Genomic DNA, 13,404 nt, shown 5'->3' with positions numbered 1-13,404 from the left:
AGTGTGGACAAAGTCAAAGGGCAACCGCTGCTACTCTGTGACTGAGGAAATGCTGTTCTGTCTAATCCACTGCAGCCTGAGGTGAAACATTAACTCAGACTTGAATTATGATGGGATGTGAAACAAAAACATTGCTGGGCTGTCTTTTCACGGCATGAACTTAAGGGTCTTCAGAACTGAGTCGGAATGGTACCACAGCACTCGACTTCCATGTTATTGAAGTATTCACTGAAATGTTCACCTTTGGAGGGGATTATTCTGAGCACTGTGGAAATAAGGAGAAGGAAATTTTGTACGATGGAGGTTTCCCAAAGAAATACGGAAATATTTGAAAGGGACAAGAAGAAGGAATTGCAGATTCACCTTCACTTTTGCTTTTAAACAAATAAAGGTTTTCCCAGCTTTTCCATAGGTCAGTATGTGCCACCCGCAGAGCGCCCTGCCCCTTCCATGTGTGACTGAGCTGGCATCGGCTTCCCACAGGCTCTGGGCTGGAGCCAGATCCATCCTCCTTAAGTATTTGGGATAAGCAGGTTTCAGGCTACCCATCTCCGGGTCATTCTTGACCTTTCAGACGTGTCAGAGACATCTACCTGTCCACCAGGGAATGCACGCACCAAACCAAAAGGGAAATCACAGAAAGGAGGAAGCCATCTGGCATCTTCACTCGTGGCTGTTTACAGTTGCTGTTTGTTACCTAAAACACCTCCAGCGCCAGCCCAGATGAAATGATGAGTTTCTGTTGCCAACAACTGGTGAAACACGGGTGAGCTGATGGAGGACGTGACCTTTGGTATGACACTGATCACTGTCTGACAGAGAGAAAATGTCTGGTGTCCTTAAAGGCCCTATTGCCTGTTTAGTGCTAAATCTATGGAATGTCAGATCACCACACACCCCTGAAGGAGCTGTGCGGCACCTGGAAAGTACTCATCAGTGTCCCCAGCTGGTACCCAGGTGACCGGACAGAACCCCAGGACAATTACCAAAGGGAATTTGCTCACGTTAGAGCTGTGTATCTGCTGCCAGTGAATGCACGCACTACATCAGAACAGAGATAGCCAAGAGAAGGAACAAAACTGACACTGACACTCACACACACTGTTACTTACAGTTTACTTCTGTTGCCACATTAAAGTGGTTGCCACTCACACTAAAAATGGCTAATAAGAGCCACACGCCGAAATACCCTGTGCAGCTTTATTTCAGCCTGGCAAGTTGGTGAACTGTAGCCACCATTCAGAGCTGCTGGGCTGTACCAAGCGGCATGAAGGATTAAAATTAATAGCTCCTTTGGGAATGCTGCGCCCTCTTCCTTGGGATGTCCCACAAAGCACACTCTCGAGACAGACACCTGATGCCGTGTCACATTTGCAAGGGAAAATCTCACTCTAATAAAGAGAAATACGTGGGGACCCACCAGCACCTATTTTCTAACTGCTTTTCATTAACATTCTCTGCAACCTTGACCAAAGACCATGGCCTTTGGTTTCTGCTTTGCCAGGCAGGGACTGCAGGAGGCAATGCCAGCACTGCTCTAAAAGAGCAAATCATTTTCACTATAGACTCCTAAATGCTTTGATCTTCACGTGACCAAGAGGAAAAGGTGCTTTGCAAAAGCTTGGGCAGTGCAGAGTGAATGGTGTGTGGGTCAAACAAGGAAAACCATTGTTTCTCCTCTGCAAACACCTCCTGTGCTGGAGCCACCACACAGCAGCCCAGGAGCTCCGGCATGGGCCTTGACACGAGGACTGGCCTTGTGCTCCATAAGCACGGTGCCAGCGCAGCTCACCATAGCTTCACTGAGGACCCTTTGGAACGTGTTTCAGGGTGTGAGACTTCCTCAGGGACCTGGCAGAGGGTATAGTGCATTTATGACAAATAAAATAAGCACATAGAAAGGAAATTGTGAAAGACTCATGGTCTGATTCTCATATTAGACCAGTCCCCTACAACTTTCCAGTAAATGCGTCATAGTTTCTTCTTATACTGGTTTGCTTTCTCTCCTCAGATCCACCCTCATCCATTGTTCTAAAAGCTAAAATCCATATTCATAACTCCCTAATAGCCCCTCTCCATGTCAAGGGCATCACTGCATCAGGACGTCTCTCTTCCTTCACGTGACTATTGAACACCAACAATATCCCAGAATCTCCCTGAATGCTGGGCGACTCGTCTGCAGGTACCAGATGCCTGCTCCTGTAAACTCAGCGTGAGCAGTGCAAGTAAAGAGGCCTTTGAAGGCTGCTTTATTTTAATGGATGACATTTTGCTGTTAAGAAAACAACTCTGTACTGGGAAATTCAGGCTCAGCTGATGTGCGGTGATGTTTTTGAACAGTTTTGGTGATTATAAAACCCATGATGTCACCACAATAATGACAGTACTGGATATTTAGCCCAGCTCCATGCAGGGAGTGGGGGAGCACTCAGCGGTGCCTTGAGCCATGGGATGGGTACAGCCCATACATTCCCCATGGAAGTCTCATGCCTTTGCTTTTCTTTGTGCCAATACCCAACTATGTGAGTACCAGCTGGCTTCTTCCATGTGCAGTGGGTGGAAGCTAAGGGTTTGGGAGAGCTGGAGTATTGCCTCTCTTAAAAACAAGGAAGAGACCCGCACACTCAGGTGCCCATCTATCAGTGCACTAAAATACCTCGAGAATGAAGCCATAGGAGACTGACCAAACAACATCTATTGCTCGCCTCTTTGCCAAGTGCTGAAAGAAGCCAAAGGAGAAAAATCCCAGCAGAGGAACAGGTTTGACCTGCTCTGTCACATGTTTGTGTTGGCCCTGCTGCCTAGCACAGACCCAGGCAGGGTTTTGTCTGTCTCTTCACGGCTCTGTGAGGCCACGAGGCACCTCCAGCCCCTTCCTCAGTAGCCAACTACCATTAACTTTCTCCAGAACTCCACAAGGCAACTTCATACTCCATGGGCTTGGCCTTGGAGAGGAGGAATAGTTAACGCACAAGGGCTCATCTGCTGTGTGAAAGGCTGGCTTCAATCCAGCTCTGCCAAAGTTACCTCCTCAATCATGTGGCTTTTCTGAGCTCCTGCACAAACGGGGGCACAAAGCAGCCTCCCAGCCTCACTGAGGGCTCTGCAGACACTCACAGGAGGCGGCGAGGTATTCAGATACTCCCAACACAGAGGTCAGCAAGTATTACAGATATGGTACCAAAGCCCTAGTAAGGCTACAGTAAAGGATCAGTACATCCCTCCTTCTTTATTAAAGTCTTGAACATGGCTTTTATCGTATCTAAAATTACCTGCAGGTCTGTGCAGTGCCACACCGATTTCTTCAGTGATCTTCTCTGGCCCTGCTGAGCGGGGCTTTTTGAGCCCCGGAATATCCTCTTCCCAGGCTGTAATGAGATTTGTTCCAAATGGGGATTCAGGGGGCTCTCAGAAAAGTGAATTTTCAAGTTGGGAAATTCTCCTTTTGCACTTTGCAGCTGCCACTGTCTTTTCCTGGGTTTTATTTATGGCATGTGTTAAATATCCATAGCTTCAATAAGACATGAAATAGTCTTAAATATTCCGCTAATTCTATGTTATTGATAAAAATTACTGCAAGGTCTTGCTCTGATTGAAATCTCTCACCTTTTCAAAGTGTCTCCTGTTCGCCTGTATCCAGCTACTTCATTTGAATAAGAAAGGAAAATGATCTAGAAAAATGTTCAAGAAATAACTTAGTTGTAGCAGAAGCCCTTAAAGACTTTAGCGTTACAAAATCATAGCTTAGCTGAAATACAACAAACACAAGACAAATACACTTCTCCCTGATAAATCTTAAAACCCCCTGACATAAAAACTGGGAACTTAGAAGGGTTTTTGCAGCTCCTTTGTCATTTCCGAAGACTTTCACTAACAATCACCGCGCGGACAGGTCACCCACTAACATGAATATCATTTTTCTCACACGCACTGGTTGGTAGAATAAAGGGAAATGGTTTTCCACTACAGCTTGTGCTGTGGGCAGTCTCTTGTGCTGCTTCATGTTCGAAGTTCTTTAAACTCCAGGGTATTTGTTCAGAACGAAAACACGGTGTTGACTTTTCTCCTCCTATACTTGCACTGTTGCGTATTTTCAGTTTATATTGATGAGTAAATCAATAAGATAACTAGAACACAAAGGCTGAATAAGTTTCCATGAAAATGTCAATAAAGTCCATCTAAGTAAGACTGTACAAAAGAATGTACAGTAAGTACTTAATCTAAGTAAGACTGTACAGTAAGACTGTGCAAAACCAATCTTTGATTTGATTTCTTTTTGTTTTAAATCAACACTTTCCAGTAACTTTCTATCCTGGAAAAGTCTGGATCAGCATTCACTTTTCACAGACGTTTTAACAAAAGAGATGACTGGACGTTACTAGAAGTGGCCCTTCCGCTTCCATCCTTTACAACATCAGCGTACCTGCTCCTCACATCTCCCTGCAAATATAAAGGCTAAATTACTATGCTAAACACAAGGAGAGCGGCAATGTGGCTCTGCCATTCTTACACACACCCCACACCCCCTTCACACATAGGCAGAGGAAACGGAGCTGTGGAGACAGCGGGAACATAGTCACAAGAAAAGCTGTGGTGCAGGGGAGGACCCAGAAGGTCGCCGGACTCGGTGAGGAGTGTTCAGGCTGCCCAGAACGGCCTCACTCTTGCACGGACTCCTGGCCCTGGGTGAGGGCAGGACCCATCTGGGCTGACCTTCTGCAGCAAGGCTTAGACCAGAACTGACTCCTGTGAGTGAAACATCGCTTTGCTCTGCTGCAACCCTGTCCTCACTCTCTATTTCATGGCACTGCCTCTGGCTGCACATCCCAACAACTTCAAAAGCCTCCCAGGTTTTGAACAGAATTGCTCCCTTCTCCCAGAAGTGCTGCCAGCCTCTTGTAGAGCCCTGGTCCTGAGCTAGGAGTGCAGACTACCTTGGTACCACCTCAGCTCTTACACAGGTCTCTGCGTGCAGCATGGGGAGCTGTCTGCAATGGCCAAACGCAACCCCAGAGAGAGGGCAGCAGGTGAATTCCCAGAGAAACTTCATAATCAGTACGGAAACTTACCCTGCGCTGCCAGGAGGTTTCCAGCCAGAGCCCCACAGTGATTCCAAGTCTCCGCAGTAACAGACGGACACAGACATAGTTGTCTTTCACAAGACAAAAAGGGAAGTTTAAACAGAACAGTCTGGAAATACCCACATCCACTGAGCATCTGGAGCTCCTTGGTTCATTTTCTGCCTCCCGGAGGCTGAGCGGGACAGGCCTCTTCTCTGCAAAGAGCCAGCCTCTTTGGCCAAGCAGCAGGAGTAGGTCCATGGCCAGCTCTCCAGTCAGCCAGGACATGCAGGGTTGCTGCATATGCAGCTCCCATGCCTGATCTCCACAAGGTGCAGGCCTGATGGGATGAAACAACAGAAAATTTTGCCTCAGTTCTCTTTCTGTGCGTTAGAAATAACTCCCTAGATTAAAATGTCAGGGTTCAACTGACACCTGATGCCACTGTACTTACTATATGGGCAGTTGATAAAGGGATGTCTATCCCTGACTTGCCTGTTGTAGTTGATAATCTCCTATGCTAACTTGATGATTTAAATACAGTAAGGGGTTAGTATTACTATTACGAATACGTTGCCAATTTGTTTTTACTTCAATTGTCACACAATTAGCAGCTGTGTCTGTAAGTCTGTTAATTTCTGTTTATTTTAAATAACATTTATTAAAAGACTTTCTTACGCATTCCTTTCATTTGGCCTCACTGATGTCCGCTGTACTTGTCTGCTGTCACTCTACTGCCTGTCACCACTGACTTTGCTTTGCAAAGGCAAAGGAGTTTAATCCTGAGCACTGAACTGAGGGGCAGGTGCTGTGATTTCAGACTGCAGCTGAGGAGGTAGCTCAGGATGGAAAGCAGAAAGTTAACAAGCTGCCCTCTCTTTAGCAGGGAGGCTTAGCTCCACCTAGGCTTGGAATTCTCAAAACTGATCCCAGGTATTTGGCTTTAGAGGTGATGATGATTGGAGATTTCTTCCCTTACAGCAATTCATTACATTGAATCTAGGCTGCAGACGAATCGACACCTGTTATCCTGCAGTGCTCCCAGCCACATCCCACTCTACCAGGATACAAGCCTCACTTTCCCCAGCATGCTGCACGGTTTCTCCATGTTTCTCTGTCTCAGATGCATCTTCTAGCCATGAATGTAAGAGAACAGGGTAGCTCATACCTTCTGCTTGTGCGGAGAGGTAAACCGTCATGTTCCAATACGTCCTGGCCTCTTCCCTTTCCAGCTTTGCTGGACCTTTTTGGATAAGCAAAGGTTACAGAATGAATCTCACGGTCCAAAACAGGTATTATTGCATTCAAAAGTAACCTTTTCCACAGGCTGAGCTGCAGCGCGTGCCTCAGTTTCACACTGCCGTGGCTCTGGAGGACTTTCCTAGAGACACTGTGGGGACAGCATTCATTGCCAGAGCATACCTGAGCTCTTCCCGACCGTCCCTTCAAACCATGGGATGCAACGCCCCGGACAGGTAGGCAGCAGGATGAGATGCTCCGTCTGTCACCCCATGACAGGCTCAGCAATGGCGACAGGCTGACAAGGAGAATATGTCACAGCAGTAACTAAAACTTCAAACAACCACTGAAGCAGACCTGAAGCCGAAGAAAGGATGAAAAGCATACGCACGTGCTGGTAAGCCAGAGCACACTGTACCCAGCAGCACTGGGTGCATTCAGATCTCGTGAGCGGGGCTGAACAGGCAGCTTCAACGCCTTCTCCTTGTAGGGACAGCAGCAAGTCAGGGTTGGTGTTTTCCATAGGGAAGTGCTGTTCTGGGCAGGCTGGTGCCTTGGTGGCCAAGGGGCCCAGCCCAGAGGACTGTCCTGCTGGGCAACGCGGCCTGTTGAGGCACCAGAGTGAGAACAATGCCACGTTTCACACAGACATCTTTATTTTCACATTTCTGCAGGTATGCAAGGGAATGTTCTTTTTCCTGGGATGGGATGGTAGACATTCCCTACAGAACGGAGCTCAGCACATGTTATATCTATATGTATGTTCAGACATATATATAGTGTTCTTCTGCATTTCTCCATGTGTCAGAATGGATGTTTACAACAAAGCAGTTCTAAAGGGACACTGTGAGGTTTTATTTTTTTCTCTGTAGTATAAAATAGAGTTTGCATTTTTCTTCAATTCAACTGCCTGCTCTCCTGGTTATACTTAACCATAAATGCTGAGGACAAAATACATGCTTGTAAGCTTTCAATATTTACTACTCCAAGATCCTATCAGTGATGCGGGTAGAACGTTTCTGAACTCTCGTTTCCACAAGGGCCAGACTACCAGGTGTGTATCAGTGCCCCAAACAAAAGAGCACCCCTGAACCAGTGACACAAACAAATCATTGGTGTGTAAATGTTATACTCACAGCACGGTTCAGCAGTTTAAGAGCCTCTGTGAAGACAGATACGGGTTTATAAGAGGCCTGCTTTTAGGTTTCACTGTAGATTTTAAACCTGACAGTGTCCCTTCGGAAAAAAGTACATAACTGGGCTTAAGAAAGGACACCCTCCTACAGGCATTTGCTTTTTATTATTAAAAACCAACAGTTTAAAAACCATTCAACAGAATTTAATACAAATTGCCATTGGAGAATAGCATTTGTAAGAGTGAAGCTATACATCGCTGCTCCGTTAACATGGCTTTAGTTATCACAATAATATATTTGCACATTGTCTTAGGTCTTTCATGGCAGCTCCACGAAGAAGAGGTTCTTACGCTGCTGCTACCGTCTTATCAGAGCTCACACATGGACACAAAGATGTTTGCTCTCAACATGTGTTGCAGTCAGGCAATGCCAAAGTTCTGCCCACAATGCTTGAACCTTAGGATTTCAGTACCCCAGGTTTATAGTTTGACTCGTGATTGCTCACAATATTGCAATGTATTCAAAGTAACAGGAAAACAAACATCAACAGTAACAGGCATGATACGCTTCTTTTTGCATTATTAATCACATTCCTAGTTTTCAACAGATTGTTGCCTAAAACGCATGTTAGAAAGGCTTTTTTTTGTAACTAATGAAACTGTCAGACTAATGACTCAGACATTATTCATACATTCACAGCTTTAAGGACATTGCACAGCTGATAGCACTGACACAGAGTCTAACTGTAACTTAGAAGCCAGCGTAGTAACTACCTTCCACACACTGGCAGTAGGTTGTATGATGGCGTGAGATTAGAATAGCATAGCATGTTTTATTCAGAAAGCCATAGTAGTATTTGCCATAAATATTGCAAGCCCCATTTAGGGGCGATGGGAGGCTTTGGAAGTTTACAAAGTAACGTTACAGAAAACATAAAAAACAAACCCAAAAGCATTTCTGTGCAGAGAACAACTCTCTCACAGTCACTGGATCTCTGTCATCTGCTGGCTGGAGCACAGCTGCTATAGACACATGTGCCGTGCCTGGAAAACCTGGAGGCCTGCTCTGCACTAGTGCCTACCAGCCTCCGGGCTGTATCAGTGGGATCAGAGACAAACACAGGATAATAAACGGTGTCACAAAGGCAGCGACTCTGCCACAGACAGAATTTACAGTCAGATCTCTGTGAAAATGAAACTACTGTGTGTCACTTTGCAAACCCTCCTATCTCAGCTACAATGGACTTCAAGCGGAGCAGGGAGGTAGCAACAAAAGGCTGAACATCAGGAATGTGCAGGTGGGGTCTGGACTCCGGTGAGACCAAAATCGAAGTTAGTTATGCCTCAAGGACACAGTCAGTACCAGTGTGACCTTCAGCATTGCCCTCTCTGTCTAATGCACCCATGTTGTTACTGGGAGTAACACAGCGGAGCTGAAAAGGTGATGCCAAAACTGCAGGGTCACTACTGGCAGCCTGATGTCAGCAACACACTTGAGCACGCACTGAGAGTAACGTGCATATGTTTGAAGTGTGTTTATAAACTGGAAACACACTCAACAAAACGCAGTTACAGCCCCTATGACACAGGCACCCCTGCACCACCCAAATAGCACTTCTGCTAGCGGAGACAGAAAAACAGAGCTGAGGCCAAATTCATTACAGCAAGCCCAGAAAGCAAGTTCGCTCCGGGGACCTTGGTAGCATGCAACTAATAACGTTTGCTATTGAAAAGGCACATCCACAACTTTCCAGGCTGGATGTGCCATCTCCTGAGCAAATCTGGAACAACTGTGTACCATTATGTTTAGCACTTTGCCTCAGCTGAAGTTGGCTGCTTAGGCTGATAACGTACAGATGCTCTTTAGGTGTGGGGATAAAAGTTATTGTTTTAAATTCTGTCATTTGCTGAAGCGATTGCAAGAAGAACCAAGAAGGAACATTGTGCATTACTTCAGCTACAACTGATGTCTTTATCAAGTGCCTAGTGAATAAAAACTAAATAGACATTACTGGACAACGGGAGAGCAAAGCTGCTCTCACAGCATTGCACAGATTCTGCACATTACTGGAGTTGCTCTGCTCTGTATCATTGCTAGGGAAGAATTAGTTAAAGTTATTTGTATGAAAGGCAAAAAGTAGGGTAGGCCAGGATGTCATGCCTGTGTCCATGTAACTTCATACACCTGAACAGCACTTTTGACAACAAGTGGTCATTTTAAAGAGCTAAAAGTTAAGACTACATAGAAGTGTATGGAGAAGGACAGTAAGAGGGGAAAATATCCTATCCTGGGGATCAGCCTAACATTACACTAGTACTGATCAGACCTACTTCTATGATCAGGAATACTTCAACAGATTACATTTTTATAAAATATAGGGCTAAATGAGGCATTCTCTATATTTTGTATTATAAAAAGCTTCAATTTCCGTAGTTTTTAAAATATATCTTTACTGCTAATCGTATATTTGCAATATAGTATCTGATATAATAAAAATATATGCTTACTGGATAGGAGCGATGTAGCGCTACTGCAGGGACCCTCCTTTGTGCTTTTGAGCAGCTGGAAAAGTTGGCTCTTTCCCTCCTTCCCTCGGTTTCTGAGCCATAAATCTGGGTACAGCAACAGCCCGCTGGTGTGTCAGCTTTAAGAGTCTTCAGCAAAGCAGGCCCTGACACGTTCCTCAGCTGTCAAATAATCTACTGGGCAAAATCCAACCACATGATTCTTTCTGTTTACTACTTAGAAAACCCAACTCCCCAATCCAATGCTCATTTGGCATTAGAAAGTGAAGGGGACCTGTGCAGGTCATGAAATTGCCTTGTAGGATAAAAGATTCTTCTACAGAAGATGTTAAGCTACCCAATAGGACATATGGGCCTGGCAGCGGATTCTGAGACTAACAGGAACTAAATTGATCCCAATTAAACTTACAGGGCACTTGATGTGGAACACAGCTGAATTATCTGGGCCCCTTCCTGCACTAAGAAGATTGGAAAGCTTAAATGAATCCATAAAGTAGGCAATTCTATACTGTAACATCCAATGGCAAAATACAGTCAAATGATTAACCTAGGAAGTGTGTGCCAAACTACACCAAAAGGACCATAGCACATGACCACGGCGCTGCTGAGATGCACTCTAGAGATTCACTTTTTGTCCCACTATGTGCTGGACTGCAGAAGGTGGCTGGTACCAGTGCAGGTATTCATCTCCCTGTACCAGCCCTTATAAACTTGCCTGGTCTTGCAACAACTTACCATCATTGAACAGAATTTGTTCTGTAGTTTGATACTTATATGTGCAACACACGCTTATTTTTTCTGGCTCACCCTGATGAAGACGTTGATGATTCTCTGGTTAAATGTGGTCAGAAAAATCTCCACGGAACAGCATGTGGCACCAGTGCATGTGAGAAGAGAAGCAGGATCTCTGCAGAAATAGGGATATTGGCTACATGGGCTCTCTGCTTAATGTCCTAGGTACATACATTGTTCTTTTTTTACAGACTGCCTTGGTACATTTTACTTTTGTCAAAGCAGATTAATGGCAAGGCATCCATAAACCAATTTGCCCTATGGTAGTACAGACTGAGATTTTCGCTTGCAATAGATTGCTGAGTAAGCTATTGGCATGTGCTATCATAGGTAATCAAGCTTGCTAGATTAAAAGCAGGACTTGTGCCTAGCAAACAACACTGTAGATTACTCATTGAACTTCGAGCAGCAGTTCTCTCTTGTCAGGGTTTATGAAAATATTCACATGCTTCCAAAACGAAACAAAGGTCCACCGGTGTCTCCTGAGGAGAAGAGGTGGGATCGGTTGCATTCAGTTCCCATTTGGTTGGACATGTCATACAAAACCCTCACACACTGAACATGGCTGAACTGTAAAAAGCTTTCACCCAGAAGGGAGATCTCTGTTACACAGAAAGTCTCTGACTCCTCCAGCGCTCACCAGGCACCGTTACATCACGTTCTCGAAGAGCTGTAAGGACCGCATGATATTGTCATCCTGAAAACAATGAGAACACACTTTTACAAAGGCAGCATGGACAAAAGTGACTTGTTACTTTGCATGACACGGGGGAGCTCTGCAGCTGCAACTGCAGGCGCCAGCCTTGCTGTCATAATGCTTTCCATCCTCGATGCGCTGGGACTGATTCAGTGATCGGGTGCTGATTCAGCAAAACAGTTGTTTCTGACACCTTGGTCAGTTTGAAGCACGCAAACACAGGATCTTCTCAGAAGCTCGATGTTCAGCATGGGCTGTACTTCACTGGAGAAAAGCAGAACCAGCACTGAGCTTGTGACTGTACTGAGCACTCCAGTGCCCAGCTGCATTTCATGGACCCTGAATTTGCAAATATGCACATAGCCAATCTGCTTCAGCAGCCCAAACAAAACTGCGGGTTTGAACTGATCAGCAAGCTGCCTTGCAGGACTACTTCATCCCAGAAATACAACCAGCTCAACCCCCAAATACAGGGAATCTCAGCTTCTCTGAGGTTCCTAGATCCAAATGACAAAGTTGGGAGACACACAAGGGAAATGTCAGACTGCTTCTTATTAAGCCTCAAAATTGTACTTTGAGAGAATAACCAGACTAATACTCAAAATCATAAATGATGATTCCCTACGCTCCCAAGAATTAAGTTATTCCGAAAGTTAAAGTAACTGCTTACCTGTGATGCGAAAATAATTTTCCACATTGAGCAATTTAAGAGCTCTATCGCATCCCCTTCCTCTTATCTTATTGTGAGGCTGTATCCATTTATCTCAGTTCTAACACAGTTTGGTGGGCACTAGTATAAGACATCACCTTGCATGGGGAATCACTCAGCCTTTCTAAAGTAATGCAGGAGTTCACTGCTCACGGGCCATATCCTATGAGATGGCAGAGGTAAGCATTATAGTGCGCTTGGTTTTGGGTTTCGTAAAGGAAAACCAGGAAGGGTTGCTCCCACCTACCACGAACCTGCAGGTGACAGTGCGTCATTCTGCACAGCCCCTAGTGCAGGTGTGTCAACAAGAGGAGCCAACTCTAGGGCAGAACATTAATCAAACTCTATCACAGCCAGAAGTAAAGCTGCTTCAGTACTGAGACCACTAACCACACACGTACATCCAGGTAAATGACGAATGTAACACAAAACACAAGTGATCAAATTAAATACGAAGAAAAAAGAAGGTAAACAATCAGGAGGGACCAAGAATGAAGTACATGAAAATAATTACCCTTCTGTTATGCATCTGCTAACAAGGATTTTGCCACCTGAAGTCCCTGACTAAGAAGCAATTTGGATGTTGCCAGAGCCAGGCTAAACACAGAAGCAGCAGGAAGCCAGCTTAGCCCTCCACAGCGAGCATTTGCCCATTGCTCAGGTACAGGAGAGCTGTCTGACTGCAGAGCAGGGAAGATTATAGAATCATAGAATAGTTAGGGTTGGAAAGGACCTCAAGATCATCCAGTTCCAACCCCCTGCCATGGGCAGGGACACCTCACACTAAACCATCCCACACAAGGCTTCATCCAACCTGGCCTTGAACACTGCCAGGGATGGAGCACTCACAACCTCCCTGGGCAACCGATTCCAGTGCCTCACCACCCTAACAGGAAAGAATTTCCTCCTTAGATCCAATCTAAACTTCCCCTGTTTAAGTTTTAACCCGTTACCCCTTGTCCTGTCACTACAGTCCCTGACGAAGAGTCCCTCCCCAGCATCCCTATAGGCCCCCTTCAGGTACTGGAAGGCTGCTATGAGGTCTCCACGCAGCCTTCTCTTCTCCAGGCTGAACAGCCCCAACTTCCTCAGCCTGTCTCCAGCTGGAGCTGGGTGCTCCAGCCCCCTGATCATCCTCGTGGCCTCCTCTGGACTTGTTCCAGCAGTTCCATGTCCTTTTTATGTTGAGGACACCAGAACTGCACACAATGCTCCAGGTGAGGTCTCACAATCTTTCCAGGGAAAC

The 13,404-nt window shown here is 45.6% G+C and overlaps 1 protein-coding gene across 10 annotated transcripts in view; it reads right to left on the bottom strand.

Annotated features, from left to right (window-relative positions):
- Positions 1 to 7,580: 7,580 nt before the first annotated feature.
- Positions 7,581 to 13,404, bottom strand: part of KCNIP1 (potassium voltage-gated channel interacting protein 1) — a 431,381-nt gene continuing 425,557 nt past the window's right edge. For all 10 annotated transcript variants that reach the window (XM_065690150.1, XM_065690146.1, XM_065690147.1 and 7 more), the window contains one exon: positions 7,581 to 11,449. In XM_065690150.1, coding sequence (XP_065546222.1) covers positions 11,402 to 11,449 — 48 coding nt within the window. In that variant the 3' untranslated portion in view covers positions 7,581 to 11,401. The remainder of the gene's footprint in view (positions 11,450 to 13,404) is intronic.

This window comes from Lathamus discolor, chromosome 10, assembly GCF_037157495.1.
Source record: "Lathamus discolor isolate bLatDis1 chromosome 10, bLatDis1.hap1, whole genome shotgun sequence".
Taxonomy (NCBI): Eukaryota; Metazoa; Chordata; class Aves; order Psittaciformes; family Psittacidae; genus Lathamus; species Lathamus discolor.
The sequence above is the reverse complement of the archived record's forward strand: the minus strand, read 5'-3'. Positions and strand labels throughout refer to the sequence as shown.